Below are 27,351 nucleotides of genomic sequence, written 5' to 3'. Positions count from 1 at the left end.
TATTTGCCTGAGCAGCAGCTATTGTGAACTTATCTTGCATACATTTCTGTGACTGTTCCATAAATCTTAAGAGGATGTATAAAAGAAATTGTATAAGCACATCCATTCATGTGTATTCACCAGTTTGCGGGTTTTTACTGTAAAAGTTATTTTTATTATAAACCATCTTTCTGTAAAATATTTTGCGTTAAGTTTTATTTTGTTGGCCTATGTATTAGATGAGATACCTAACAATTTCAATGTTCTCACAGATAATTAGATAATGTATAACTAGAACATCAAGTATAATGTTAACTAAAGAAATATTTAAACATATCAGGTCTTAATTAGTGTTTACAAAATAATCATTGCATATAAATAACGCTATTTCTGCTAGTCAAACTAATTATAATTGATTTAAAGTAAAAGGGAGAACAAAAAAAATCCACAATCCACAAATATAGCATAATTAGCAATTTTTATCTTTCATTTTCAGGCTATTTGCTGCATAATTAAATCCTGCATTGCAGAGTAATACTTATTTTTTGTTCTATAATGTACTACTTGTTTTTGAATATGTTTATCATGTTAAAATTACAGTATCATTTTGGTTATTTTTTTGGTTAATTAATCTTATTAATGATATTAATTTTTTATATAAAGGAAAACACATTTCTTTCTGAAGTGTAACCATGCTTCTTTAATGGAACATAACTTGGTAATACAATAATAATTTTTCATTATGTGAAAAATACTAATTTAATATGTACACCAGTACATTTGGAATGTGTAATTTAACCTTTTAGATAAATTCACTACTCAAGGATCTTGAAGGTTCTTAGCCTCTTAAAGGCTTGTAACAAGTTGGATTACTACTAGTGATGAGCGAGTATACTCGTCCGAGCTTGATGCTCGGTCGAGTATTAGCATACTCGGACCGGCTCGTTGCTCGGACGACTATTTGCCCTGCTCGACAACGAGCATTTAATTGAAAAAAAAAGTGAAGAACAGTAAAAAAAATACAATTAAAACATTTAATTTAATCATTTAATTGAAGAACACAGTGAAAGAACACAGTGCAGAATAGATTGCAGATGTTCGCGAACATCTGCGATCTGTTCGGGAGACACGCATGCAGAACGGTGTTCTCCGCAATAGTATTTGAAGAACAATATGTGTGAAGAACAACTTGCAGATGTTTGGCAACATCTGCAAGTTGTTCTCTACACATATCCAGAAACTGAATTGCCAATACATCCATCTGTGTCCACCAAAGGTAAGAAAAGATCACAATCAGCTTGGTCAAATAAGCTGCATTGTAATATTGGTAGGGGTGTAGAGGGTGTGGTTATGAACCTGAGGAACCATTTTGCTCCAGATGTTTGTCAGGTTTCTGGGGATGTGGACCCACTGGACTACCGTGGAGGATGACGTTAGCCAACACTTGGGACCGGAATCCAAGTGTCCCCCGTTTTTGACCAGAGCCCGCTGCAAAGTGGCTTGGACTTTCTACGTGTGGTACCACCAGGTCAGTCCACAGGTGTGACTTTGTCCACGTTGGCAGCCAAGGCAATTTACAAAGACATTAAACAGAATCGTAGTTGGGGACCGGAAGGAGGTCAGGACGGGCAGCACAGGATCAGAGTTGGGGACTTAGCAATAGGTAAATGTAAGCAGTAGAGGAGCATAGTCAGGAACGGAACAGGAAATCACAATAACAGCACAGAGCTTGGAACATAGCTTTCTCTAGGGTACAAAGCAAAAAGATCCGGCAGGGTTTGCAGGAAGAGGCAGGCTTACATAGAATTCTGGGAAATGGCCGGCGCCAATTAAGGGCCCTTCAAATTTTATGTTTCCCATAAATCTGTTCCTCATCCAATCACTTTGTTGGTCAAACTTGATGGACATGTGTCTTTTTTTCAACCGTATAAACTCTGGCCCAAGGATCGGGATCAGGAGCGTGGAGAGGTAAGAACCCCCAGCTGGGGTATACCAAGGGGCAAGGGTGAGCACGCGACCCGAAATATGGATCGCAGGAGCACCCGTGACAGTACCAACGTAACAATGTTCTGCAGCAGATAACCTGGAAAACGTGTTTTCTGCAGGATCTCAATAATACCATTTTGGAACCTGTACAAACTGATTCAGACTTTTTTTTCAATTACATGTTCACTCTAATGGGCTAATCATTTTTATATTTTAATCAATAGGATGGTTTTCTCAACATATTTATAGTTTTAACTATTTTTACAGGCCCTCTAGGGTGTTTAAATACTAGCGGGTCTAATCCCTCATGTATTATTGTGAAGTGTTGATCGAACCCAAACCCTCATTTCAGATTCATTCAGATAACCTTACTGCATCACAATCATCATCAATTAGAGAAATAGCAGCACTCTTGCTGCAATAGTACAATACTAAATTGTTGAGTCCGTATTCACTGCTTTTTTTTTTAAATAGCAGTGCTTCTCAAAATGACAGTACTACTATTTGCTCAATTCGTATACTCATAAACACAGAGAGTGTGGTATGAAGCACTGCTGGTGGTTTAAAATAAGGAAAGCAGAAATTAAGGGGCTGTGGTGCTGCCTCATTGGCGATGAAGCTGGTGCTGCAGTGAGAGGATGTGTGCCTGCTACAACCTCCTCTGATACAAGCAGACACCGGGGTGTGTAGAGTATACCTGTATGTCCCTATAAGCCACACAAAGTAGAAGCATTTGTTATTTATATGTCATACAGTTCCTAAACTTAAAGTCTGCTAAAAATACACATCCCTCCACTTAAAAACAGTGTCTTAGCCACAATTCATGGAGCAGTCTCTAATGTTGAATGATAACTCTCCTAGCTGGGATTCTGTGGCCAATCCATCTGCCCCAGTTGAGGTTATAGGTTCACATTTATTAAAGTGTTTGCACCAGTTTTCTACCTGTCTTTGCACTGAAAATAATGTGAAAACTGCTTGCACATGTTTTATAAAGTGTCTGCACCAATTTTATGCGCAGTGCACTGTGTCCAACAAGACAGAAAAAATGTGCACCAAAGGGGTGTGTTACTGTTAAGTCAGAGTTTGTTCCACATTTATTACTGATATGCGCCCCAATTCTGCAGCATGAACAAAGTGCAGCAAAAAAATGGTGGACATCTCTAGAGCAGTGCAGGGTGCTCTAGATTAATGAAGTTTTGACTAATCTGGACCACTCTGCACACTCCACAGGAATGCTGCAGTATGCACTAGCTTTGATAAGTGAGGGCAATAGAGTTTGCAAGATGCCCAAGAACTTGTGTTGGAGGATTAGTGTGGACGGTGGACCATCACATGGGATTGAAGATGATGATGAAACTCAACTGCCAACTGCTCTGGCTTTCAGTATGTATATCAGAGATGTATTGAACAGATTGCATTTCTACAGAATGTGAGACCTTATACAAGCTCCTGTGGTGAGAATGATGACTAAATTGCAGTATTATGACTACAAAATACAATTTCATTATGTTTATGTCAACAGTTCAATAACAGCTTGTACAATGTTTCCATGAATTGTGCTGGTATGCTGGCATTCAAGATGGGCGAATCGATTCTAACAAATCGGAATTCGGTTAGAATTTCAAGAAAATTCAATTCATTTCAAATCCAAAGTTTATGGTAATCCGTGGGAACAAAGTTTTTTTTTTCCTCCTTTATTACCAAAATGGGCGTGAGCACAACATGTGAGGGGCACAGAACTTTGGGAAAGAGAAAGGAACACCCTAGATCACATGTGCAGACCTGTAAGCCAATCAGCGACCAGCAGGCTTATGTGATGTCACGCAGCCTGTAGCGTCCAGCTGCTTGTACTGTACTGTGCCGTCGTGATTTTTGCCATTTTGTCCATTTTGGGGGATCTGTATACCCCAAATAGCAGTTTATTTTTTTTTTGCTTTGGTGAATAGGAAGAAATCTGTGTAAAATCCACATACTTTCTCTGGTAATATCTGCTTCAATCCCAGGGTGTCAGTTTTAGGGGATCTGTTTACCCCAAAAAGCATTTCTTTTTTGTTGCTGAAGTATATAGAAAGAATTCTGTGTAAAATCCACATACCTGGGTGAATGTGCTTCCTGCCCAGCCACACCAACAACTTGTACAAGAGACGCCACTTTCTCCTGCACGTTGTCCACCACCACCTCAGCCTCCACAATTCTAAGTGCTGCTCCATCATACCACATGTGCAGGCACAGCGGTGTCACCCAGTTCTACACCTGGTTTGCCTGGGCAAACAAAGTCACACAGGGGAGAAACTGCTCCATGTCATTTAAGAAGAAATCAATCTGTGGCTTTTTCTGGAGCAACTGAAAATCGGAACCATTGTGACAGACAATGGGAGGAACATGGTATCTGCGCTGCACCGAGGCGGGATGGCACATGCGCCCTGCATGGTGCACGTGTTTATTCTGGTTGTCAACAGGTTCCTCAAGTCTTCCACTCATCTGCAAGACATTCTAAAAATGGCCAGGCCACTGTGCATCCACTTCAGCCATTCTTACAAAGCCAAGCACATCCTCCGCAAGTTGCAGCAGCAGAAAGGCCTCCCCCAATATATTCTGATATGCGTTGATTTCACCCATTGGAATTCCAGCCTCCATATGTTAGACCGCCTGTATGAACAGGGAACAGCTTATGCATGACACCTACTGTTTGCTTAGGCACCTTTTGAAGAGGCCACATTATTCGTTGCTAGGACTGCGGGATGACTAACGTCATTCCACTGCTTCATGTCCTGGAACTCATGCTGTAAAATCTGTCTGGTCAGGGCACTAGAGAAGTGGCAACTACATCTCATGACCACATGAGTCCAGTGGGGGCTGAACTGGAGAAGGAGGAGGTGGTGACAAGAGAGGAGGAGAAAGAGCATCTGGAGGAGGTAAAAGATGAGGCCGATGATCCAGAAGCACCGTGGCAGTATATAGTGGAGATGGAGGCCAGGAGTCCTTTAGAGTCACTTGCGCATATGGCCCGCAGCATGCTCCTTTGCCTAACTAGTGACAGCTGAATAATCAACATCCGGCATAGAGGTGAGTTTTGGCTCTCCACCCTCTTGGACCCTCGCTAGGTGGTGGCAGGTGGTGGCCTACTTGGACAGCACTTTACCACGGCAGGTAGAGGATCACCTGGACTACTGGGCAGCCAAACTTGATGCGTGGCCGCAACTTGCAGAGTTTGTAGTGGAGAAGTTGTCCTGCCTGTCCAGTAGTGTGGCATCAGAGAGGGTGTTCAGTGCGGCAGGCAATCGTTACCCCAAGAAGAACTAGCTTGTCCACCTTGCTTGTGTTTTTCAAAACACAATTGTGTGTCTATTTTTGTCCTTTATAGTTTAGCCCTTCACTAAATTTGAACTAAGTTTAGCAGTTGAATACTTCTTGATAACAGATACTTTAGACTGCAACTCCATAACACTCAACTATAAAAAAAACAAACTGTTGTGTAAACATTGAACTGCTACTTAGGAATTTGCCCCTACTACCTCCCAGAGAATTTACATTCATTCTTGTGTACATCCCCCATTTGCAGACACTAACACAGTAGGGCTTATTACTAAGGGCCCCGCGGACCGCACTTTTGTCAAACATTCTGACAATTTCCGTTTTGCGCCACTGGAACAGGGATTTAAAAGGGTTTTTTTTGTGTACGGGATCGGATTTTGGCACAATCACACCGGCTTTCATGCGACACAAATTGAGGGGCAGGCCGTCCGACAAACCGCAGGTTTTAACTTCAAAATTGTGTCGCAAGCCAAGCACTTACATGCAACAGGAAGAAGAAGGTGAACTCCGGCGGACCTGATTGGGGAAGCAACACATGCAGGATATTGGGCGCATGAATCGCGGCAGGGGTCATCCTCATTGGACAATTTGGATTGGGGATTGGGCAGGGACCAATGTGTGAAATCCTGGTAGGTAGCATCACTAACCAGCAAACAAACTTCCAAACTCATCAAACTTTCATCATATTAATGATTGACTTCAATCAAACACTAACTCATAGTACCCTATCAAACTTCCATCAGTGTGTTCGAGTAGCCACAGCGGAGGAAAAAATTCTTGACCTAGTCTTTGTTACACAGAGGATGCTTACAAGATTGCAACCTGCATGACACTGGGGAGGTCAGATCTTAATATAGTAGTAGGAGAATCTGTCTACAAACCCCTGGTCAATCTGACACTACCTGTGTGGACAAATACTAGGGGTAAAGCTCTAAGGGCATTACAATGTAACACAACACTGAGGCTGTGCCCGCAAATATAGAAACTGCCTCGAAAAAAGGAGGGTTGACGTTTCCCAAAGAGGGTGTATGTGTTGTAATGAGAACCCTCAAACTAAACAAGGTAAGTACCCAGATGGAATTTGCCCCTGGCTACTAAAAACATGTGCAAGTGAGTTATATCAAATTCTAGCTGAGCTATTTAAATACAGTCTAAGGGTAAATTCAGACTTCGTATACGTCCCCATCGACAGGAATGGCGGTCTGGCGGCGATACGGTGCCACACATGGGGAAAAGATAGAGCATCCTTTTGATCCCTTTTTATTCAAATTCTTACTGGAGATAAAATAGCAACAGTTGTCATGGCAATGGTTCAGCACCCACAAATGACATACTGGTGGGGGCATCCCTGTAGATTCTTTATTTACCTTTCCTCACAAGAAGACATTCGAAGACAGATTGATTATATCATCTAGACCAGCTTTAGCCCTTTGGGCTTTATTCAAACTTAAGTTCTTTAGTATGTTGTCTGTGTTCTCCCTGCTTACAACCCTTTACAGATGTGTTCTCTATGGTTCATCTGTGGTTTTTTTTTTAAACAATATAGCCTAAACTTTGTATTTTGTGTCCTTGATAATCATGGCTAGCATACATCTGACCGATTGACATTAAGTGAAGCTTAAAGGAAACCTACCATGAGGAAACTACCATCTGATGGTACATTTATTCTGCCTGCTTTTGCCCTAATTTTTAATTTAATAATTCTAGAACCTAAACTTGTCAGAAACATTATTTTAGTATTATGTAAATTAACTGCAGAAACTGAGGTGTATACTAACCTGGCCGGTCACAGGGAGTTAGGTTAGGTTTCAGGATTATTAAATTACAGATTAGGGCAAAGGCAGGCAGAATGAATCTATCACCAGATCTACTTCTGGTGGTAGATTCCTCATGATAAGTTTCCTTTAATTGGTGTACAAAATGGATTGATTTCTATGACATGTGAATAGACTTGTGAAAATAGACAGCAAATGTCTATTAAATATTAAAGTGTGAATTTTCCACAAGAGCCATGTTTTTACCCCAGTCGGCACTTCTGATGGTTCGTATGTTTAGCTTGTTAATATGACAGCGAAAATGTGCTCATATTAAATTAGCATGTTCACTTTCTGTATCTCTTTTAACACTTTTATGATAGGGTGGGTCTTCGGTAAAAAGTAATACTTTAGTATGTTGCATTTTACTTCTCTATTTCTTTTCTTAAGTAAAATGTTTTTGGGAGTTAAAATAATACATAAACTCCTTACCTTCTCTACCACCCAGTCCCCAAATGTAATGAGCTGCAGGAGAAATGAGGTTTAGCATGGGCTATAAAAAATGTACGCATTGTATCTTGATTTGAAGTAATAGGGAGAGGAATATGACAACAGATCTTTAGTGATAAAGTTGGGTAATTATGTCTGTAGTTTTTTCTCCAAATCTATATTAAATTTAAGGACTCTAAATCTCACTCATTGGTATCTGCTGTCTGTGTGTGCAACCTCTTGAACACAAAAATCAAAATTACCAATACAATTTGCAGGTATGGCATGTAAAAGCATAGGCACATAAATGGCTAGTAATAATAATAATTATTATTTATATGTATTATATATAAATATATTATTTATATAGCACCTACAGATAATGGGTTCTTGCTGCTAAATTCTGAGCTTGTGAAGCACACCTAGAGCCTCTTTGCTTGAGGTTGTGATTGACAGTCTACCCTGAAGAATATGTTTCTTTGGGTCAGTTGGGTGTGTTTTCTATAGAAAGCTCAGTAAATACATCTGGTTTCCAAGCTGGGGGTAGTCAGGTGTGGTTTGGGAGATGGATGGCTCAGGAACTTCATAAAGAACTAATCCTCATGTTACTCCGGTTACTCGTGTTGTCTCTATTTTGCTTCCTGTGTATCATTACCTTACAATTCTGTACATTGTCACTGTCTTGGATTTGACACGGTGATTGTTTCATCACTTGTACAGTTTGTATTTACAGTTCCACCAAACGTTTGAAAAAATCATATATTGTAACAACAGATCACAGGATTACTTTCTGCAACGTTTTGGTCTAAATCGACCTTTGTCAAGCAAGATCTGAAAAGTGAGAGTAGCAAGGTGTGGGCTCTGGTGGAGGTAGACCTTATTTGGTTACAGTTTGGAATAAAAAATGTAGCCCCAGTACAAGAATCTAAATGCAAAATAAATTTGCTGTTTTGCCCAGCTCATGCTGGAGATATGAGCCTATTTTAGAAATAACCTTCAAATTGGGGTGTTCTGCAAAAAGTAATAAACAACAGAAATGGGTCATTTGAGAGCGTCTCTGTTGACAGAAGCTTGACACGACACTATCGGGCATTGAAATGGTATATTTCTATTTATTGCATTTTTCAGAAAGTGCAACCTGTAACAACCTGTAAAGTCAGATCACAGTATGGCTAGGGTAGCCATGCAGGTTCATTAGCATAATTGTAAAAGTCGATTTTAGAAGGAAGGAGACCATGGATAACATATAGAAGAAACTGGCCACAGTCACGGTGCCTGGATCTTTGTTCAGAGGTGACAGAAATTGGTTGTCTTTGCATTCAATGTTTGTGTTTTTATTACTAATTTTCTCTTTTCTTTACTTTATGTAAATTGGATACATGTTGTTATTGTTTTGATTTTGAGCATATAAAGTGTTTCCAGTGCTTTTGAATTTAGATGAATGAAAGTTATCAACCCCTTTCTAGCAAATATGTAGATGGTGTGCAGTGTCGGACTGGGGTGTATAGGACCCACCAGAGGAACTGAGTGTATGGGCCCAATTTCTATTTTAACAATCTTGGTTTATTTTTTCCCCTAAGGCTGCATTCACACATTGCGTTTAAACCATGTTTTAGCGTGCGTCCACACGTTTAGTTTTTCAGATGCAGTTTTTGAAGCCAAAAACAGTTGTGGAGCATAATGGGTGAGACAAATAATTGAAAGCTGCTTCTTCTTTTACTCCATTCCTGGTTTGGGAATCAAAAACTGCATCTGAAAAACTGAACATGTGGAGGCACCCTTAAAATGCAATACAACAGCTGAGTAGAAGAGATTTGCCTATTTACATTGCTGTTAACATGTGTGTTCACAAAACACAATTTTAATGCAATCTTGACACATGCATTAACATTGGGGCTGATTTACTAAGGGTCCGAACACCGTACTTTCGTTGGGTTTCCTGAATATTTCCGATTTGCGCCAAATTGCCCAGGGATTTTGCCGCACGCAATCGGATTGTGACTCATCGGCTTTCACGTGACAGAAATCGTGGGCGTGGATTCGGAAAAACCATGGAATTTAAGAAAAGATCTGTGTTGCAAGATCAGCACTTACATACACCGTGAAGAAGAAGGTGAACTCCGGCAGACCTTGGCGCAGCAGCGACACCTGCTTTATATCGGGCGCACGATCTTAGTGAATGAAGACAGACCCTAATCCTCATCGGACAATGCGCCGCAGAATCGCGACTGGACCGGGTAAGTAAATGAGCCCCATTGTGTTAATGTTTAAGTTTTATGCTGACATGTTAACACATGTGTTAATACCACATTCACATTGTGTTTTGTAAACACAGTGTAATTAGGCAAATCGCCTCTCCTCAGTTGTTGTGTTGCATTTCAAAATGTGATATAAATCAATAGCTGAGGAGAGGAGATTTGTCTCATTACATGGCTGTTATCAAGTGCGTTTACAAAACACAATGTGAATGAAGTTAAAACATTTGTTAACATTAAAACAACACATTACATTTTGGTTGCATTTTCACACGTATTACAACAGCTGAGGGGCTAAGTTGCCCAATTATATTACTGTTGTTAACATATTTGTTTACAAAATGCTACGTAACATGTTTATATTGCGTTTTTTACCTCTCCTCAGCTCTTGTAATGCATTGCAAAACCACAGCCTGAGGGCACGTTCGCACGTTGCATTTAAAACGCATTACAACAACTGAGGAGAGATAAACTTAACAGTTAACAGAAATGTAATTAGGCAAATCACCTCTCCTCAGCTGTTGTAATATGTTTTAAAACGCAATGAAAACGCCCTGAGGGTGCATTCACACATGGCGTTTTGGATGGGTCAAAAAGCATGTGTCAGAATGCATAAATGTTAAGTGTTTTAATGCACTTGGCTACACTGGAAGTGTTTTTTTCATTGTTGGAAGTGTAAGCAGCTGTGTTAACATTTTCACAGCCACTTACACTTTCAGAAATGAAAAAAACTTATTAAAACCAGCCATGGTAAACATGCAATCATGCATGCATTTTCAATGTGTTTAAAAATGCACCAACAACGCATAATGTGAGCGCACCCTCATATATACAATCTTCATGAACATTTACACATTCTACATGAAAACAAATATAAATTGCCCTATTATTTACACTAAATACCACCTGTGCATGAACATTCCACATATATCCTTGCATTACATGCACATCTACATTCCACATACATATATATATATATTAGATACAGTATATACAATACACTAATACTCAATAGTTAACTTTCTTACACAATGGATCTTGCCTTCACTGTTGAAAGCAATCATATTAGATCTGCAGCTGGGGCTTGGAGGGGGCATAAAGGCTGCTGGGGGTGTTCAGATTATAAAACTGAAAAGATTAAGGGGGGGGGGGTGCAAACATGGGAGTAAAACCAGCTTGGGAGGGGGATATATCAGATAAGAAGTACAGCAGTAAGAGGTAAACATAGAAGTAAGCAGCTGAGATAGATCTCAGGATTGAGCAGCTGGAGGGAGACCAGGTGGAAAGGGAAATGGAAAAATAAGGAATAATTCAGAAGAGCTAATAATGAAGTTAGGAGGGAGATGCATAGTACAGTGGAGGGGAGGAACCAGCCTGCAGTAAACTGCCACAATCTTCCTTTCTTCTGGCTCCATTCTACTTCCCGTGCAACTCTTTCAGCCTTCCCCTCCTGTCACTGCATAACAATGTAATCAGTGCAGGGCTGGAGAGGAAGGAAGACAGGATCACTAGTGAGGAGCTGGAGAGGGAGAGAGACAGGATATCTAGGGAGAAGCCTGTACTGAAGCCAAAGCTCGAGCTGTATTGAAGAATGCAAGGAGCTGCAGCTCTGCTGAAGCTCCGAGCTGGTGGGTGGGGCTTACTCCTTTCGGTGTCCTCTCCTGTCCATAAATTCACTTAGCGGGGCCCACTGGAGGTTTCTCCGGTGCTCCACTGGGCCAGTCTGACACTGATGGTGTGGTTTAAGAGCCATAACTAGAATGTTTGCTTGCTACCTACAGTGGGTGGTCGAGATCAACTTAAAGTTATTTTGTGCATTTTATTTTTTTTAAACTTATGCGATTTTCTTTGAATACTATTATACATCATTGTGAATTGGTTGATGATGGCCTGTGGGTCCAGATACTCATAACAGGTTCTCTTTAGCATAGCATTTTATATAATAGGATGATTTATAATGTTATGGCTTATGTACAGCTGCCCATATGTTATGATATTTAACATATCTACATTACATTGCTTTCTTGTATTCTGCTCAAGAAATTCTTAGAAATATTAAATCAATATTTTAACTTTTTGTGTATTCTTCACAGGTATCAAGTGCTCTATGCAGTCGTTTGAATCTAAATGATCACATTGACAAACTTGTTGGAACATACAGCAGAGGCACAAAAAGAAAATTATCAACAGCCATAGCTTTGATTGGAAGTCCTCAAATACTACTGCTGGTAAAATAGCTTAAATATAAGCTTCATGTTAATTTTTGTCATATGTCCTCTTATCACATCCAGCAAAATGTAAGAAAAATATTTAGCCAATGAAAATATAATCAAATAATACTGTTATATTCTAAATTTACTGTGTATAGAAAAAAGTGGTCACTATAATGAATGGTTTATGGCTATGGAGAGAGCTACCACTGAAGAAGCCATAGTTTTTGCAATCAGGCCGAGTGTGTCAGAGATTACCAGCAATCCAAACTAGTCTTCATACAACAGGCTGAACTTCCATCAGTTTTCTTCTTATATTTATTTTCAAGGGGAGTCAATGATACAATACAGTTGGTACTCTTTCCCCCCATGGAGTATATGCACCATAATGTGCTAATTTATAAATAATTTATCAATCATTAATTTCTCATTCTTGTGCCACATTTATCAAGAATTTTAGACCTTATTTGACACTTTTCCAACTAGTTTAACTAAGGGGGCATGGCATCCAGAATAAAAGCATGATTAATGGTAAAGGGGATGTGGCCAGGCAGAGGTCTAAAAAACAACTCGACAGGCTTTTGATGCACCAGAATTCATAATCACAGTGATATATCTAAAAGACTAGCCTTGCTTAACTCTGCATTGCCGTACCCTACACATTGATAAATTCCCCACAGTGCATTGTGGAGGAAAGCACATTATAACTACAGATCCAAGTTCAATGGCTGTGTCCGAATTTCGTTACAAAATTTGTTTCAGGACCTGGACTTTAGGCTGAACTTTGACCTGAACACGAACTTGATTTTCACATGCAAAAATGGCTGTAAATTGGGGCTTGTAAGGGCTAGAGGGCTGGAAAATAGTGGGAATAATGGGGCAGGTAAAAAATAACATAACATTAAAAGTAACATTAAAGTAAAATTTTCACAACGGCTAAAGGTGTTCAGACCCTATTATTTAATATCAATAAAAGAAACACTGGTAAAACCACACACCCCTCCATCACCACCTATTAAAGATGCTCTCAGTGTTCAGACCAAGTTATGCGAAATGTAAATGGAATTCAAAAACGTGAAGTTTCAGGAATCCGGAATTGAAAATTATTTAAATGTGACATTCCATTAATACACAATTTAAAAATCTGAAATTTAAGTTACATTTGTGTGGAATTGAAAATGCGTGGGTTCCATTCTTATTCATTTTAGACGTACAAAGACCAAGAGGGTGAGGAAGAGGGAGGGGACAATCTAGAGGCCGTCAAACAGTAACTCCCAATTTTTTAGAACATCCTTATCAGTTAAGAACCAAGGGACAACCCCCACCAAAACAGACATTACCCAGATAATAAACCTGTCACATTATACTTTTACTCAACCTGAGACTACTCTATTACAGAAGAGACTTTTATTTGTATCTAGATCTAACTTTGACAAATTTAGTTTCATTACTTTCAAGATCTTCATCTATTTGTCAGGGAAATCAAATGGAGGAAACAGTTCATGAAACAGGCACAAAAAAGAAAGTAAGGACCTTGGCATACCCCTAGATCTTTTACTTTATGGTCTTTCTGAATAACAACTGGGAATAAATGGGAAGGACCCTTTTACCGACCTCAAACCTAAAAGTAATAGACCCCCTCTATTTATGGAAATCTTGCAAATAGATGTTTTTATTAGAAAAGTTAGAGGACATCAAGGCATTAAAAACCCCATTTGTACCATTTAATTACACCAAGGAGGAGATGTCTGCCCTAAGCTCTCTAGAGAAGAATAAACACCTTACAATTAAACCCTTGGATAAGGGGAGTAGATGGGGATGTAGCGCTGATGGATAGTCTGAATTAGTGTCAGATGTGTCTTGTTCTTTTGAAAGACAAAACTGCATATGAGATCTTACCATCTGACCCCACCCTTGTGTATTTGAAGGAGTTAGATGAACTATTATTGCAGGCCAGGAATGGTGTGGTGATAGATGAAAATGAATACAAATTCCTATTACCACCTACCCCAGTAATGGCTACATTTTATGCATTATCAAAAATCCATAAGGGTTATATTCCCTTAAAAGGTAGACCTATAGTGTCAGAGGTTGACAGCCTGACACAGAATCTGGGGATTTACCTTGATAGAGTCCCCTGCCCTTTCGTGACAGCCCTCCAATCTTACACCAGAGATACACTGGATCTCCTCCAGAGATTAGAGGGAATTTATCTGCAGGAAGGTACTATAGATGTGGAGGATTTATATTTGTCTATTACACATAGTGCAGGACTTGCAGCCATCTCCCACTATCTGTGTTCAAGAGGGACACAATGCCAGCGACACAATTAATTTATTTTGAAAACACTTGAATTTACTTTGAAGAGGAATGTGTTCCACTTTAATAATCAGTACTACCACCAGCTCAGACGCAATTCTGGGCTTGCCAACTTGATCCTGGGCTGGTGGGAAGAAACTGTCTGCACTACGTTGACAATATCTTTATTGTCTGGAATGGGTCAAAGGATACTATTTATAATTTCGTGCAGTAAACCTAAACCTGGTCTTAAATTTACTTTTGAGACACAATCTGTGAGTTTGGCATTTCTGGATATAAAAATTTCCAGGAATCCAACTAGATAATCGGAGATCTAAATATAAAGAAAGACAACAGCCACTAATTCCCTACTTATGTGTGAGAGCAGCCAACTACTCCGCCTGAAAAGTGGAATTCCATGGGGACAGAATTTGCATCTGAGACGCAACTGTTCCAATTTGGAAACAGGCAGAGGACTTACGCTCACGGTTTTTACATCAAGGGCACCCAGATGGTGCTTTGAGAAATGCATATCGCTGTGCTCTAGCACAGAATTGTACTGATCTCTTAAACACTAAGAAACGCCCTGAGAGTAATAATCAAATCAGACTTAACACCACATGGGGTGGGGCCATGCAGCATGTGATAATGGGGCACAGGCAGCATGGCAGATAGGGTTAAGACACTGGGACACGTTATGCATGGACCTTATTTGTGATGTGATAGGTCCATCCCCATTGATTACATACAGAAGGGGTCAAGCCCTAGAGGACTGATTAGTTCACAGCCATTTTCTTCTTGAGTAGACAGGGCACATGGTTAAACTCATTTACAACTAAAGGGATATGTACTGTTGCAGTGGGTGCATTGCATGCCTTTTCATAAAAAGTCCTGTTTTACCTCTAATGTAACAAATGAAATTGTTGACATTATGACATACATTAATCACAAGTCTGAGGGGGTCATTTATAGACCCTGTGTGTGACTGCGAAATCGAATATGTAGGCAAGACCATCATGGAGTTCCACTGCAGAATAGGTGCCCAACGGTCTGACATTAGAAATCATCATGATACCCCTATAGCAAGACATGTGAACAGCTAACACAGAGGTGATGCCAGGGGCCAGAGATTTCATGGCATCACTAGAGTCAATAGACCTATACATTGTGGAAATTGGGATAGAATCTTGCTACAGTGTGAGGCTAGATGGATATTTCGCCTGGACACGGAGGCACCAAAGGGCCTGAACGAGACTCTGAGCTATGCCTGTTTTTTATGATAACATTCATCTTAAAGAGCCATCAATTAACAGTCATACTAACACGCTGACTGCTGTGGCTTGCATGTATTATTCTCACTATTTGCGTAAATCCCTTAAATATTCATGCTTTGTTTGCTCCATTCTATAAAAGTTTCACTTTAGGTACTGTTTACTCCATGAGTGTATGGAAATAGGTTTCTAGGAAACCTATAAACTTATGCCTATCCCTCCGACGCGGGTGCAGGAGCTTTGTGCACAACAACGCATGATAGAGGGCCGGGCAGATAAGACGAAGTCCACTACTTAAGGTGCGCATGCGGACTATGACAGTGAGGAAGGACCATTGCCTGAACTACTTAATACCCTACTTGTATATTACTTGGAGAGGTTAAACATCCTCACTTTTGGCATCTTTATTTATCCCCTTATCATCTTAATAAATGTTTGGATATCCACGTTGTTTGTAGAGAGGTGGATCCTCTTGTCTGTTTTGACAACACTGGTGGTGCTGAAAATGTGCTCACACAACACACTTGCAGGGCAGGACAGTACTTGCAAGGAATAGAGCACAAGCTCTGGCTACGTATCCAATTTTCCCACCCAAAGAAGGAGGACAAATTGTTCAGTATCAGGAGATGCGTGGACAGATAATCCACTACCATGTGAGTCAAATTCTGCCTCCTGGTATTACATGCCCCAACTGATAAAAATTGAGAAGAAGGGAATATGGCATTCCAAATTGTGGCCATGCTCACTTTTTTAATGTTCCTGTTGCATTGACGACTTCCTTCTCCTCCTATTGCCACTGAGCTCTCAAAGTTGCATGGAAACACAGCCAATAGTGCCTACACAAAAGTGTGCTTGTACTCATTTTAGTTTCTTGCTCGAGTATTGGAAGGCTGCTACGCTATACTTGTAGCATGAATATAGCAGGGTGGCCACCCAGTATTAAAGGGAACCTGTCACCAGGAGACCCATTTTTAGCACTCCCCCAGTCCCCACAGAGCATAGTTCATACACTGCCAAAGTGTTTTTGTATAAAAAATGGGTTTTACAGAAAAAAAGATATGTTATATTGTACCTTTCATTAGCATCTGCTGTGTGACTAGCAGTTGCCAAAAGGGAGGGTGTGGTAAGGAGCAGTTCCCCCCCACCCTTGGGGAACAGCTCCTCCATGTGACCCATCACTGGGCTTAGCGACGCCCCCTGTTCCTCTACAGCCAATCCTGAGTGATGGGAGTTATTCATATATTTGGATTTGGTACATCATATATGAGGCAATGGGTGGACAGGTCAAAGTTCCTCTGCAGTTCCTCTGCAGTGCAGGATGTGAATGCTGAAAACACACTGAACTCACCCCAATAAGCAGCTCCAGGGATGTGCATCAACTTGTCTTGACCCAAAGCTGCTCAAGGTTCTGGCCATCGTCACACAGCAACTTGCTAGGCTTGAGGTTCAGCAGCTGTATCCACACATTTGTCTTTACCTTTAGCATGACCTGCTGCCGTTTCCACGTGGCTCTGCCAAACCTGATGCTGTGGACGCTGTGCTGCCTGGATGAGAAAGCAGGAGAAGAGGAAGCAGAGTAGGAGGAGCATGCAACTGGAGGCGAGGAGTGACGTCTGGCAATCCTGGGTGGTGGCAGAATATGAGCCAGAGCCCCTCCTTCCTCGGGACCATCCACCAATGCATGAACCCAGTGTGCAGTTAAGGAGATGTAACATCCCTGCCCATGCTTACTGGTCAATGTGTAAGCAGTGAGGAGCACCTCAGGAATGATAGCATTGTGGAGTGTCCATTTGATCTGCCTTCTGTGAAAAAGTAGTGACAGCTGGGAACTTCATACTGTGGGACAGCTGCGGTCATCAGATCTTTAAAACGGTCTGTCTCCACTAGCCTGAATAAGAGCATTTCAAAGGCCAGTTATTTGGAAATGCTCCTATTCAGGACCTGAGCTTGTTTGTGCATTTGGCCAAACTTTCGCTTTCTCTCCATGATTTGTTGGATGGAGAGCTGAGGGGATGGCGTGGACAGGCTTCGTGATGGTGGTGCTGTCGATCTCACATCCTTCTTTTGTGTGGAGAAAGGAAGCATTGTGACTCGGGAGGCAGTACAACAGGTTGGGCCAGCTGAAGTGGCAGGGGGGGACCTTTGGTGTTTCCAAGTGTCTCTGCCCCTGCAGTGGAGGTTTACTCTGTAGGGCATACATGAGGTGCTCAGATAGTTAAGGCTTTGGCCAAGCTTTACAGACTAGAGACACAGCTGGCAAATTGCGTGTGTTCTCTCTTCTGCCATCCTGTAGACACCATGTGGGATGGTCTTTGTTTCCTGGGTACCTGACTGCAGGCAGTAGGAGTCAACAACATGGCTATGGGCTGACCACTGTACCTTGGCCCCATTTTTTTTTGTTCTTCTGGCTTGCCACGGCTTCTTGATCACTAAAGTATCACTGCCTGTTACCCATGTCAAGTCTAGAACCTCATCATTACCCTATGCTTCTTTAACCAGCAAGCCCACACCACAACCCTCCTTCTTAGTCTTCAGAGAAATCCACAGCCATTCGCAGTTGTTTCATTGTCATCATAGGACAGTTCACCGTCCACAACCGCATCCTCCAATAAAAGTTCTTAGGAAACTTGCAACTCTGGGGCACATTTACTTACCCAGTCGGGAAGATTTCCTGAAATTGCATTGTCCAACGACAATGCACTGTGCAGCGATTCAATAAGATCGTATGCCCGATTTCCTGAATGTGTCACTTCTCCGATCAGGTCAGGAGTTCACTATCTTCCTCCCGGTGTATGTAACTGCATTGTATGCGACACAATTTTAAAGTTAAATCCCGCGGTTTGACCAAATCAGTCGGAAAATCCGACGGCCTGCCCACCGATTTGTGTCATATGAAAGCCTGTCCGAAAATAACGGAATATCGGACTAAACTGTGGTTTGTGGGACCCTTAGTAAATAAGCCCCTATGTCTGGGACAGGAGCAGGTAGATGAACCACAGTTTCTCAGCTTGATAAGTCATTGTACAGCGTGACTAACTGCTCCATGACTAGTGGCTGAAACAGCCTTACTACTTTGAAGGAGAGTGAGGTGGAGGGCTCTGCACACTTCAATTAAGGATGAACATGGGGCAGATAATCCTACAGAAGTTGATTCACTGTCTGCCATGTAATTGACCAATTCCTTATCTTTGTGTGGCATATTAGGGCCTACCATTGCATGCTGCACACTATGGTGCCTATTTGCAGCAGAGGAACGTGGAGAAAGCAAGAAGAAACATGTCTCTCCCTGCAGCACCAGCTCCACCAGCAGCAGCACCATGGCCACATCCCGGTCCCTTAACTCTTGCTTACCTCTTTTTAAAAGACCTGCAGTACCATCATTCTGTGACCACTAAACTTTTCTGATGCACATATTTGTGTGCGCTATGCTGTTTAAAATTACTTTTCTGATTAATCTATCAGTGTGCACTATTCTGTGACAACAAAACTTATCTAGTGCACATATTTGTGTGCGCTATTCTGTGACAAAACTGCTTTTCTGATTTATCTATCAGTGTGCGTGATTCTGTGACAACAAAACATTTCTGATTCACGTAAGTATTGCAGTATAATCTTGTATAATTAATAAGAATATTCCTGCACTGAAGCAACTTTTCAGAGTACCCTTATAAGAGCAATTTTATCAGACCAGTCTGGTCTTTGCAAGTATTGCTGTATAAACTGGTGTAATCAGTAAGAACATCCCTGCACTGATGCAATTCTTTAAAGTGTCCTTACAGGGGCAATTATTTCAGATTTCCACATGCCCCTAATAATAGAAGCCTATTCTATACACCTGACAAGGGCAATTGTTGTTTTTTACTAAATCTATGCATGTCTAACTGACCCTATGACAGCAAGCTCTCCCTATTACATGTGTGTAATGGCATCTGGACATTTGACCCAGCTTTTATACTGCAGAGTCACATGTCCAGCCTGACCAATCAAAGGCCTGTCTGTGGTTACTAAGGGGCTGTAAGTTGCTTGATTGGCAGAATGGCGCTTTTTCCCAAACACTGACCCAACTCCCAAACAGCAGCACTATTGATTTGTGCAATTCCTTAAAAACATAGTTTTGCTGGAAGAATTGCAATTTTTCATGAAACAATTTAATAAAATATTCCTATATGTAAGCTAAACCCAATACTCAAAAAGAAATATACTGTACAGTAATAATACTGTATTACTAAACTGTATTACCTTTGAAAATGTTGGAAACATCTGTATCAATAAGAAAAATAGTCTAGCTCTTTGACTTCACTCTTACATCAGCATATTTTTGTCGGTATTGCTCATCAGTATGTGAAAGCTAAAACTTTGAAAAAGTAATGCATAATGTAAACATTTGTACAATGTTTTGGACCCACTGGTGGTTTGGCTTACAAATTCTGACCAGAAAAATACTTGACTATTATGTAACATAACATGAAATCTGAAGAGTCTTAAAAAGAATCCTGAGTTTGAATATCTGTAGCTCAGTTCACATAAATGTACATTTCCCCACAAAACTGGTTAAGTAAGAGCTTATGTGTTATTGGATAGAGTCTATTAAGTCTTTAGATTCATTGAAGACATGCTTATATTAGCAATCACTTGAGTAAATGAGTGCACAATTGCTTCCACTAATGCGTCTTTGAGAAGGGATATTATTCTTGTGTATAATCAGAGGATTTGCAACACTTTTTATTTTTACACCATTTCCTCGTCACTCACAGCAGAAATTCTAGGTGCAACATTTAATTAAACTGACATAAATCAAAGCAATGCAAAGAATTAATTTTAGAAAAGTCCCTTGTGATCAATAAAGGTGCATTGAACGCCCTAGTAACATAAATCATTGAGGATAATATCACTGAAGTATTTACCTTTTTAAATCTCCAAGAAAATGTATCATTTTTGGGACAGATTACTTAAAGTGATAAAATGTTGTTTGACATTAATTTCTTAGTAATTCATCACTTGATTTTGTAGTTGACACTGCAGTTATCTCTGAGATTAGAGAGAGTGACATGTTTTAAGCCAAAATTTAGAACCTATTAGGCCAGGGCCACATGACTGTACTGTGTAAAATGGACCATTTGCTAGCTGGATTTTACACAACGATCATAGTACCCGGGACAGGTTTGGCACTGCTATTCTGCCAGTTGTTTGACAATTAATTGGGCAAGTCTTTCTTAAAAAAAAAAAAATGACATCAGTGGTAATGAAAGTAGTCCCTACAGTGCTCTGTCCCTGTTTATTCAATAAATCTACTGTATAGCAACCACTTTTCTCTAAAATTTCTATCTCTTTTCTTTTTGTTTTGGATTTTACTGTGGTTTTGTGAAAATAAAACACAGTAATATCTAATGGCCAAACACTAAGAACTAAGGGCTTTTTGTGCATGGATTACAGCCTAAATTATTTTTGTTCACAAAAATAACAGAATGTGCTATGTTTTTCTCCATAGAAGTCAATGAAACTGCAAAAAATAAAATGGACGGCACACAGATGACATCAGTATATTGATGATTTTATTCTCAAATGTTGCTAGGCAACCAACTGGGCTGAAAGTAGATTAAAAACCCATCCCTTATTTTGTGGATATGAAAAAAATGATGCTGATACAATAGTAACTGCACACAGACATCACACATACACATTTTTTGCAGACATGCAAAGTACACACCTGTTTTAAAGAGACATAAGGGAATAATGCTACAGGTGTCAATAACACAAGAATTTACTAACATAATTAGGCAAAACAATTGCATTTTTAAACAAAGCCTAAACAAAACGAAAAAAATCTAATTAAAAAAATTCTGAAAACCCGAATAAGTATTATGATTTACCGATTGCATTATTTGTGTATATTGTTTTGTAATTAATTTACAGGATGAACCCAGTTCTGGAATGGATCCTTGTTCTAAGCGGAATCTCTGGAAAGCTATTAAGGAAGAAATCCATGATGGCTGTGCAGTAGTTCTTACATCTCACAGGTAAAGTCATCAGCATGTACCTTAGAACTCTCTAGCACTGATGAAGTCATTGGTAATTCAATTTGGGCTAGGGAAACTAATTAAAATAATAACATAAGATTAAAAAAAACCCGAAATTAATAAATTATTTTATAATTAATAAAATGCTGTTAAAGGCGCTCTGGGTGTTCAGACCCAGTTATTTTCATAGCATAGCAAATAAAAAATGGGAAAACCACAACCCCTTCCTCTCACTGTGCTTAAAATCGATCTACTGTGGTATTTCATTTCAATTTTGAATCCAGCTTATGCGGAATTCTACATTTTCAATTTCGAATCTAGCTAATTTTGAAGAAAATGGATGCAGTGAATGCAATGCAGACTCAGCAATTTAGTAAAACATGATTTAGAAAACCCTGGCACTATGATTTTGAAATAAATAGATTCAGTCAAAACAGACTTAGCAATAATCGAATATCATATTGTCATATAGTATATAAATCTGGATGTATGTGTGTGTATATGTATATATGTCCGCTAAAGGAATATGTAGCGTTCACAATCACCAAATTTTGCGCAGTTGTTGCCTGTGACTCAAGGAACGTCTTAGACCAGGTTTTGAGCCGAAATTTATATAGTCCTGTGGAATTTAACCTGTCCTTAAAGGGTAAATACTATTATAGTATAGAGTTAGGGGGTATGGGCAATATAAGTAATGCACATATATGCGTTACCCCCGCTCAGAATACCATACAACACAAAATAACCAACGTAAACGAATGAAAAAGGAAAATATGTGAGCTATATGAAATAATATAGTCTTTATTAGTACATATATAGGGATGAAAAATGGCACAACAATGAAAGGAGATTAAAAACAAGGGAACAATGCATGTAAACATAAAGTAAATGTATAAGACAAATGGAAATCACAGGTGGAGAGGTAATAAAGAACATCGGCAGACAAGAAAGCAATGGTGAATGGCACAGAGTCACTGTGCAACAATTGCAGAATACGAGTCTAAGCCATAGTTACCATACCACAACTGAGACCATGCACCGCCTGTCCTTAAAGGGGTTTGCCCATTAAAGAAAGTTCTCAAATTTTAATCTCCTAGTGATGTGTACACAAAAGATCTGTAATTTTCCCAAACTTTGTTGTTGTTTTTTTTTATACTAAACAATGCGTTTATCCTTACTCTTGGAGTTTGCAGTGTTCTTGCAGTCCTTGCTCTGCTCTGTATCCTTGCTTTCAGTCTCTGTAGATTATATGGATTTAGAAAACAGTAACACAGCTAATTTGAAAAAAAACTATGCAGTGAATACAGGCAGTTTAGAATTATGTATACAGATTCAGATTTTAAAATAAAAAGATGCAGTAATACAGACATAGCAATTTAGTAATTTACAGATTTAGCAAACAGCAGCACTGTTATTTTGAAAAAATGGATGTAGTGACTCAGGGGCGTTGCTAGGTCAAAAGATCCGGGGGCCGGGCCCCGGATCTTTTGACCTGTGCCCCGAATGTCCCGGTGTCCGGGGAAATTTCCCTTCTCTCATCGCTATCTACGTCCCATAGAAGTGTATGAAGGACGTATATCGGCCGCATATACGTCGGCCGTATATATACGTCCCCCATACTGTAGTGTAAATGCAGCCTTAGTGTTAATCCTGGTTCTAATGATAACCCAACATTTTTAAAATCCAATTGTCACAGAGACCAAAAAGATTCTGTCTGGGGCTCCAATTATAAAATATACAGTTCCGACTTACATACGAATTCAACTTAAGAACAAACCTACAGACCCTATCTTGTACGTAACCCGGGGACTGCCTGTATATGGATTTAGCAAACAGTAGTCTGCTCAGCAGTCAATCAAGCAGCTTGAACTCTACTTTCCAGTTCTCAGCTTTCACCAACAGTTAATGCTTTTCAAACCATGTGAAAAGTGTAACATTTTATAGAATTAGATTGACACAGTCTTCTGTCTCAAGCAAAAAATATTAACCCCTTAGCGGACTGCACCGTACTAGTACTTTGTGGGCTCCGGCGATTAGCAATTATAGCCATACGGCGCATAGTAAGGCGCTGAGCCAATGCCGGTTTGGCTCTGCACCAGAGCCGAGCCAGCATTGGCGGGCGCGGGTTGTCAGCGTTAATCTACCGCTGACATCCACAGGTAACACCGCGGTCGGAGTGGGCTCTGATTGCTGGTGTTTAACCCGTTAAATGCTGCTGTCAGCATGACTGCGGAATTTTACTTGCCTTTTGGTAGGGTCTTTCCCCCATGATCAGCCCCTCAGGCCATTTTCGGGGGCAACAATAGTTGTTATGGCAGCCTGAAAGATGGCGTCTATGACGTCACCTTAAAGGCACAGTGTCACAGTGACCTTTGTTTATTTCACCTCCATTTTGATTCAATTACTATGAAGGAGTTAACAATCTTCCAAAGAGCTGTTTCTGATAATTTGAGGGGTGCAGATTTGAGAATGGGTTGATAATGTAGGGTGGTTTTAATGCTAAATATTTAAAATTTCATTCAAAACAGTATCTATCCCCAAAATAGTCTATCCTGAAAATACGGAAAATCAATATTTGATTTGTAAGCCACTGATGCTGAAAATGTAAAGCAGACTTATGGGAAATGTTATTCAGCAACTTATTTAGGTGATAAATCTATCTGCCTGAAAACCCGATGATTTTGAATTTTGAAAATTTTTTAAAAAATTCATAATTTTTTCTATTTTTTGTAATTAAATGCAAAACTTAGCAGCCAAAATTTATAACTAAAACGAAGTACAACATATGGGGAAAAAACAATCTCAGAACCGCTTTGATAAGTAGCAGTGTTCAAAAGTTATAACCATATAAAGCGACGCATGTCAGAATCCAAAAAATTGGGACTGAGCCTTAAGCTGTAAAATGGCTGCATCTTTAATATGGTTAAAAAAAAATTCCATGCTTGTCTTGTGTTTTGAGGCCTGAAATGTTTCTAAAATCACAATAAGGTATGTTCCTTGTTTTAATATAAACAAATTACATAAATACTTAAACATCTCAAAAGAATTGTAATGTTTAGGATGTCTAGGTATAACTGATGGAAATAATGAATCCAAAAAGAAATATGCTATACTGTACTTATTAACAAATCTGATTTTAGTTTCTAAGTTTGAAATAAGCTGGAGTGTTGCTTTTGTGGCGTTTGATTGAATAAAACATATACTATAAACAGAAGATCTGAATCCCTTAGACCTTAAATCGGTAAGGGTCTCCTTTTTTGGCGATCCCTATCATTATTTCTGTAATTTTACTAACTTAACTTCAAAGTCATGCAGAAAGTGGTATCCTTACTGCAGTAGTTAATTTATTATACAAGATGATGCTGTACCTACACTAATAACCAGTTCACTTCAGCAGTACAAATGTGGGTAACTCTATTATATGTATAGTTATTTTTCATTTATTTTACTTTATTTTATCAGCATGGAAGAATGTGAATTTCTTTGTTCAAGACTTGCCATAATGGTCAATGGATTGTTTAAATGTATTGGATCCCCTCAACATATTAAAAACAGGTATTTTTAAGTATATTGTACAGGTTTAGTTATTTAATAGGTTTTCCAGAAGAATCCTTTTTATATACATTTGCTCATTCAACTATAGAATGTTGTTGTAATGTTCCTAACAATGTAATGGACACATTTAAAATGATGCTGACACATCATAACACATGACGCATCATGGTAAATGGTAATTAGTAACTAATTTGGATAGTAAGACTATCTGTTTAAAAAAAAGAAAATTTTGAATTTTGAAAATGGCAATTTTTTCAAACATTTTGCCAAATTCCACTTTTCCATAAATAATTGAAAAACATATAAACCATAAAGGTTGAAAGTGTTATAAATGATTGATAATGTTCTATTTTTTAACATAATTTTTATTATTTTTCTAATATTTGATTATTATTTTTGAACAAGGAGGTTGAATTATTATGCATACTTTCTATATAGTTTTGTAATCTATGTATATAATTGATAAAAAAATGGAAAAAAAAATGATGACTGAATAGCCATTAGGAAAAAGTTAATATTTTTTTCATTATGTTACTTTACCTTGAAATGTAAGCCATTGGAAAATACACCTCTTACAGCAAAAAGAAAATGCTCTCATTTGCGTTTACCAGATAAAAAAAATAAAGCATTTATGTTTTGTTGAAGTTTAACAGGGAAAAAGCAACAAAGGGCTCTGTCCCAATGAATCCTAAATATAAGAATCCAGTGCCGGTGTATTTCACAGTCAGCTTTCTCTACAAAAGCTTTTTCCCTGCAATTACTGTACACATACAATATTTATTATTAGCATTTTTCTCTATGTATCTCATTGTTAACTTACACCCACGACAGCGTGTAAATGTACTTTTAGGTTAGCAGGTATACAATTTTGTCCAGTTATGTTCTGTTTATTGTATTGGTACGGAAGCTGTGCAGGGATAATAATCAGATGATCCAGGAGTAACAAACTGCCAGACTCCTGCTATAAAAGCTGCAGTCAGTGTCAGTTTCTTTCATAGAAAGTAGAATATTTTATCAAATTTGTTTCTTTTATGCAAAAGCCATCTGTTCTGTGTGTTCAACCCCACCCGGTTTTGACACATACCGTATTTTTCGGACTATAAGACGCACTGGACCATAAGACGCACATAGGTTTTAGAGGAGGAGAAATAAGAAAAAATGTTTTTTTCCCCAAATAGTATGCTAAAATATTTAATAAAGTAACAGTATTTAACAAAGTAACTGGGCGGTGCAGTGCAGCCATGTTTCTCTTTGGAGAGGGGCAGGGGCGAGCAGTGGTCACCCCCTCCTCTTCTCCCGGGCACCGCCATCTATCTTTAGATAGAATTATGTTGGCATGTATTCAGGGGGTCTCAAGAGTTACCAGGGCTGCATAGGTATGAGTATATGTGACAATGGTCACAAGAGCTTACAATCTATGGGGAGGGGACACAGGAGATGACAGTGCTTGTACAATGGTCACAAGAGCTTACAATCTATGGGGAGGGGACACAGGAGATGACAGTGCTTGTACAATGGTCACAAGAGCTTACAATCTATGAGGAGGAGGGGACACCGGAGATGACAGTGCTTGTACGATGGTCACAAGAGCTTACAATCTATGAGGAGGAGAAGGACACAGGAGATGACAGTCCTTGTACAATGGTCACAAGAGCTTACAATCTATGAGGAGGGGACACAGGAGATGACAGTCCTTGTACAATGGCCACAAGAGCTTGGTCTGTGGGATAAAGTACCTTTACAAGACAGCAGCCACTACATACCAGGCAACAAGGGGTTAAGAGTGTGAGAGCAGAGACCCAGGGGAAGGGAGCACTAATCACTTATCTGATCCTGTGAGAAGTTACAGGTCAGACACTGCACACAGCTCTGTATAGGTTCCTCTTCTCAAGTTGCCGGCAGCCTTCATGTTCTCTCTTCCCTCTGAGCCTCCCGGGCTACTTACAAGCCGAGCGGGGATTGGCCACAGAGTCCGTGCCTTTCTCCTCCTCCTCTCTCTCCACTGCTGCTCCTGCTCTGCCACAAAGCTCCTGTATATCGGTGCCCTGTGGACGGCAGAGCGCAGGGGTGCTGCCATCCATTCCCTCCAGCAGTGGAGGGCTGAGAGGAGGAGAGGAGCGCAGCGGCACTCAGTACAGCCGCTGCGCTTCACTGTGAAGGGCTGTGATACTGCCAGCATTAGCTGGCAGAGCGCAGCCGGGTGCCCTCCATTCCCTCCTGCA

General features: G+C 39.7%; 1 protein-coding gene across 4 annotated transcripts in view; it reads left to right on the top strand.

The window, feature by feature from the left end:
* ABCA13 (ATP binding cassette subfamily A member 13) overlaps positions 1 to 27,351 on the top strand; it is a 590,340-nt gene that overhangs the window by 544,431 nt on the left and 18,558 nt on the right. For all 4 annotated transcript variants that reach the window (XM_072153102.1, XM_072153100.1, XM_072153098.1 and 1 more), the window contains 3 exons: positions 11,872 to 12,006; positions 21,471 to 21,574; positions 25,037 to 25,129. In XM_072153102.1, the coding sequence (XP_072009203.1) occupies positions 11,872 to 12,006; positions 21,471 to 21,574; positions 25,037 to 25,129 (332 nt within the window). The remainder of the gene's footprint in view (positions 1 to 11,871; positions 12,007 to 21,470; positions 21,575 to 25,036; positions 25,130 to 27,351) is intronic.

The sequence above is a fragment of the Engystomops pustulosus genome, chromosome 5, assembly GCF_040894005.1.
Source record: "Engystomops pustulosus chromosome 5, aEngPut4.maternal, whole genome shotgun sequence".
Taxonomy (NCBI): Eukaryota; Metazoa; Chordata; class Amphibia; order Anura; family Leptodactylidae; genus Engystomops; species Engystomops pustulosus.
The sequence above is the reverse complement of the archived record's forward strand: the minus strand, read 5'-3'. Positions and strand labels throughout refer to the sequence as shown.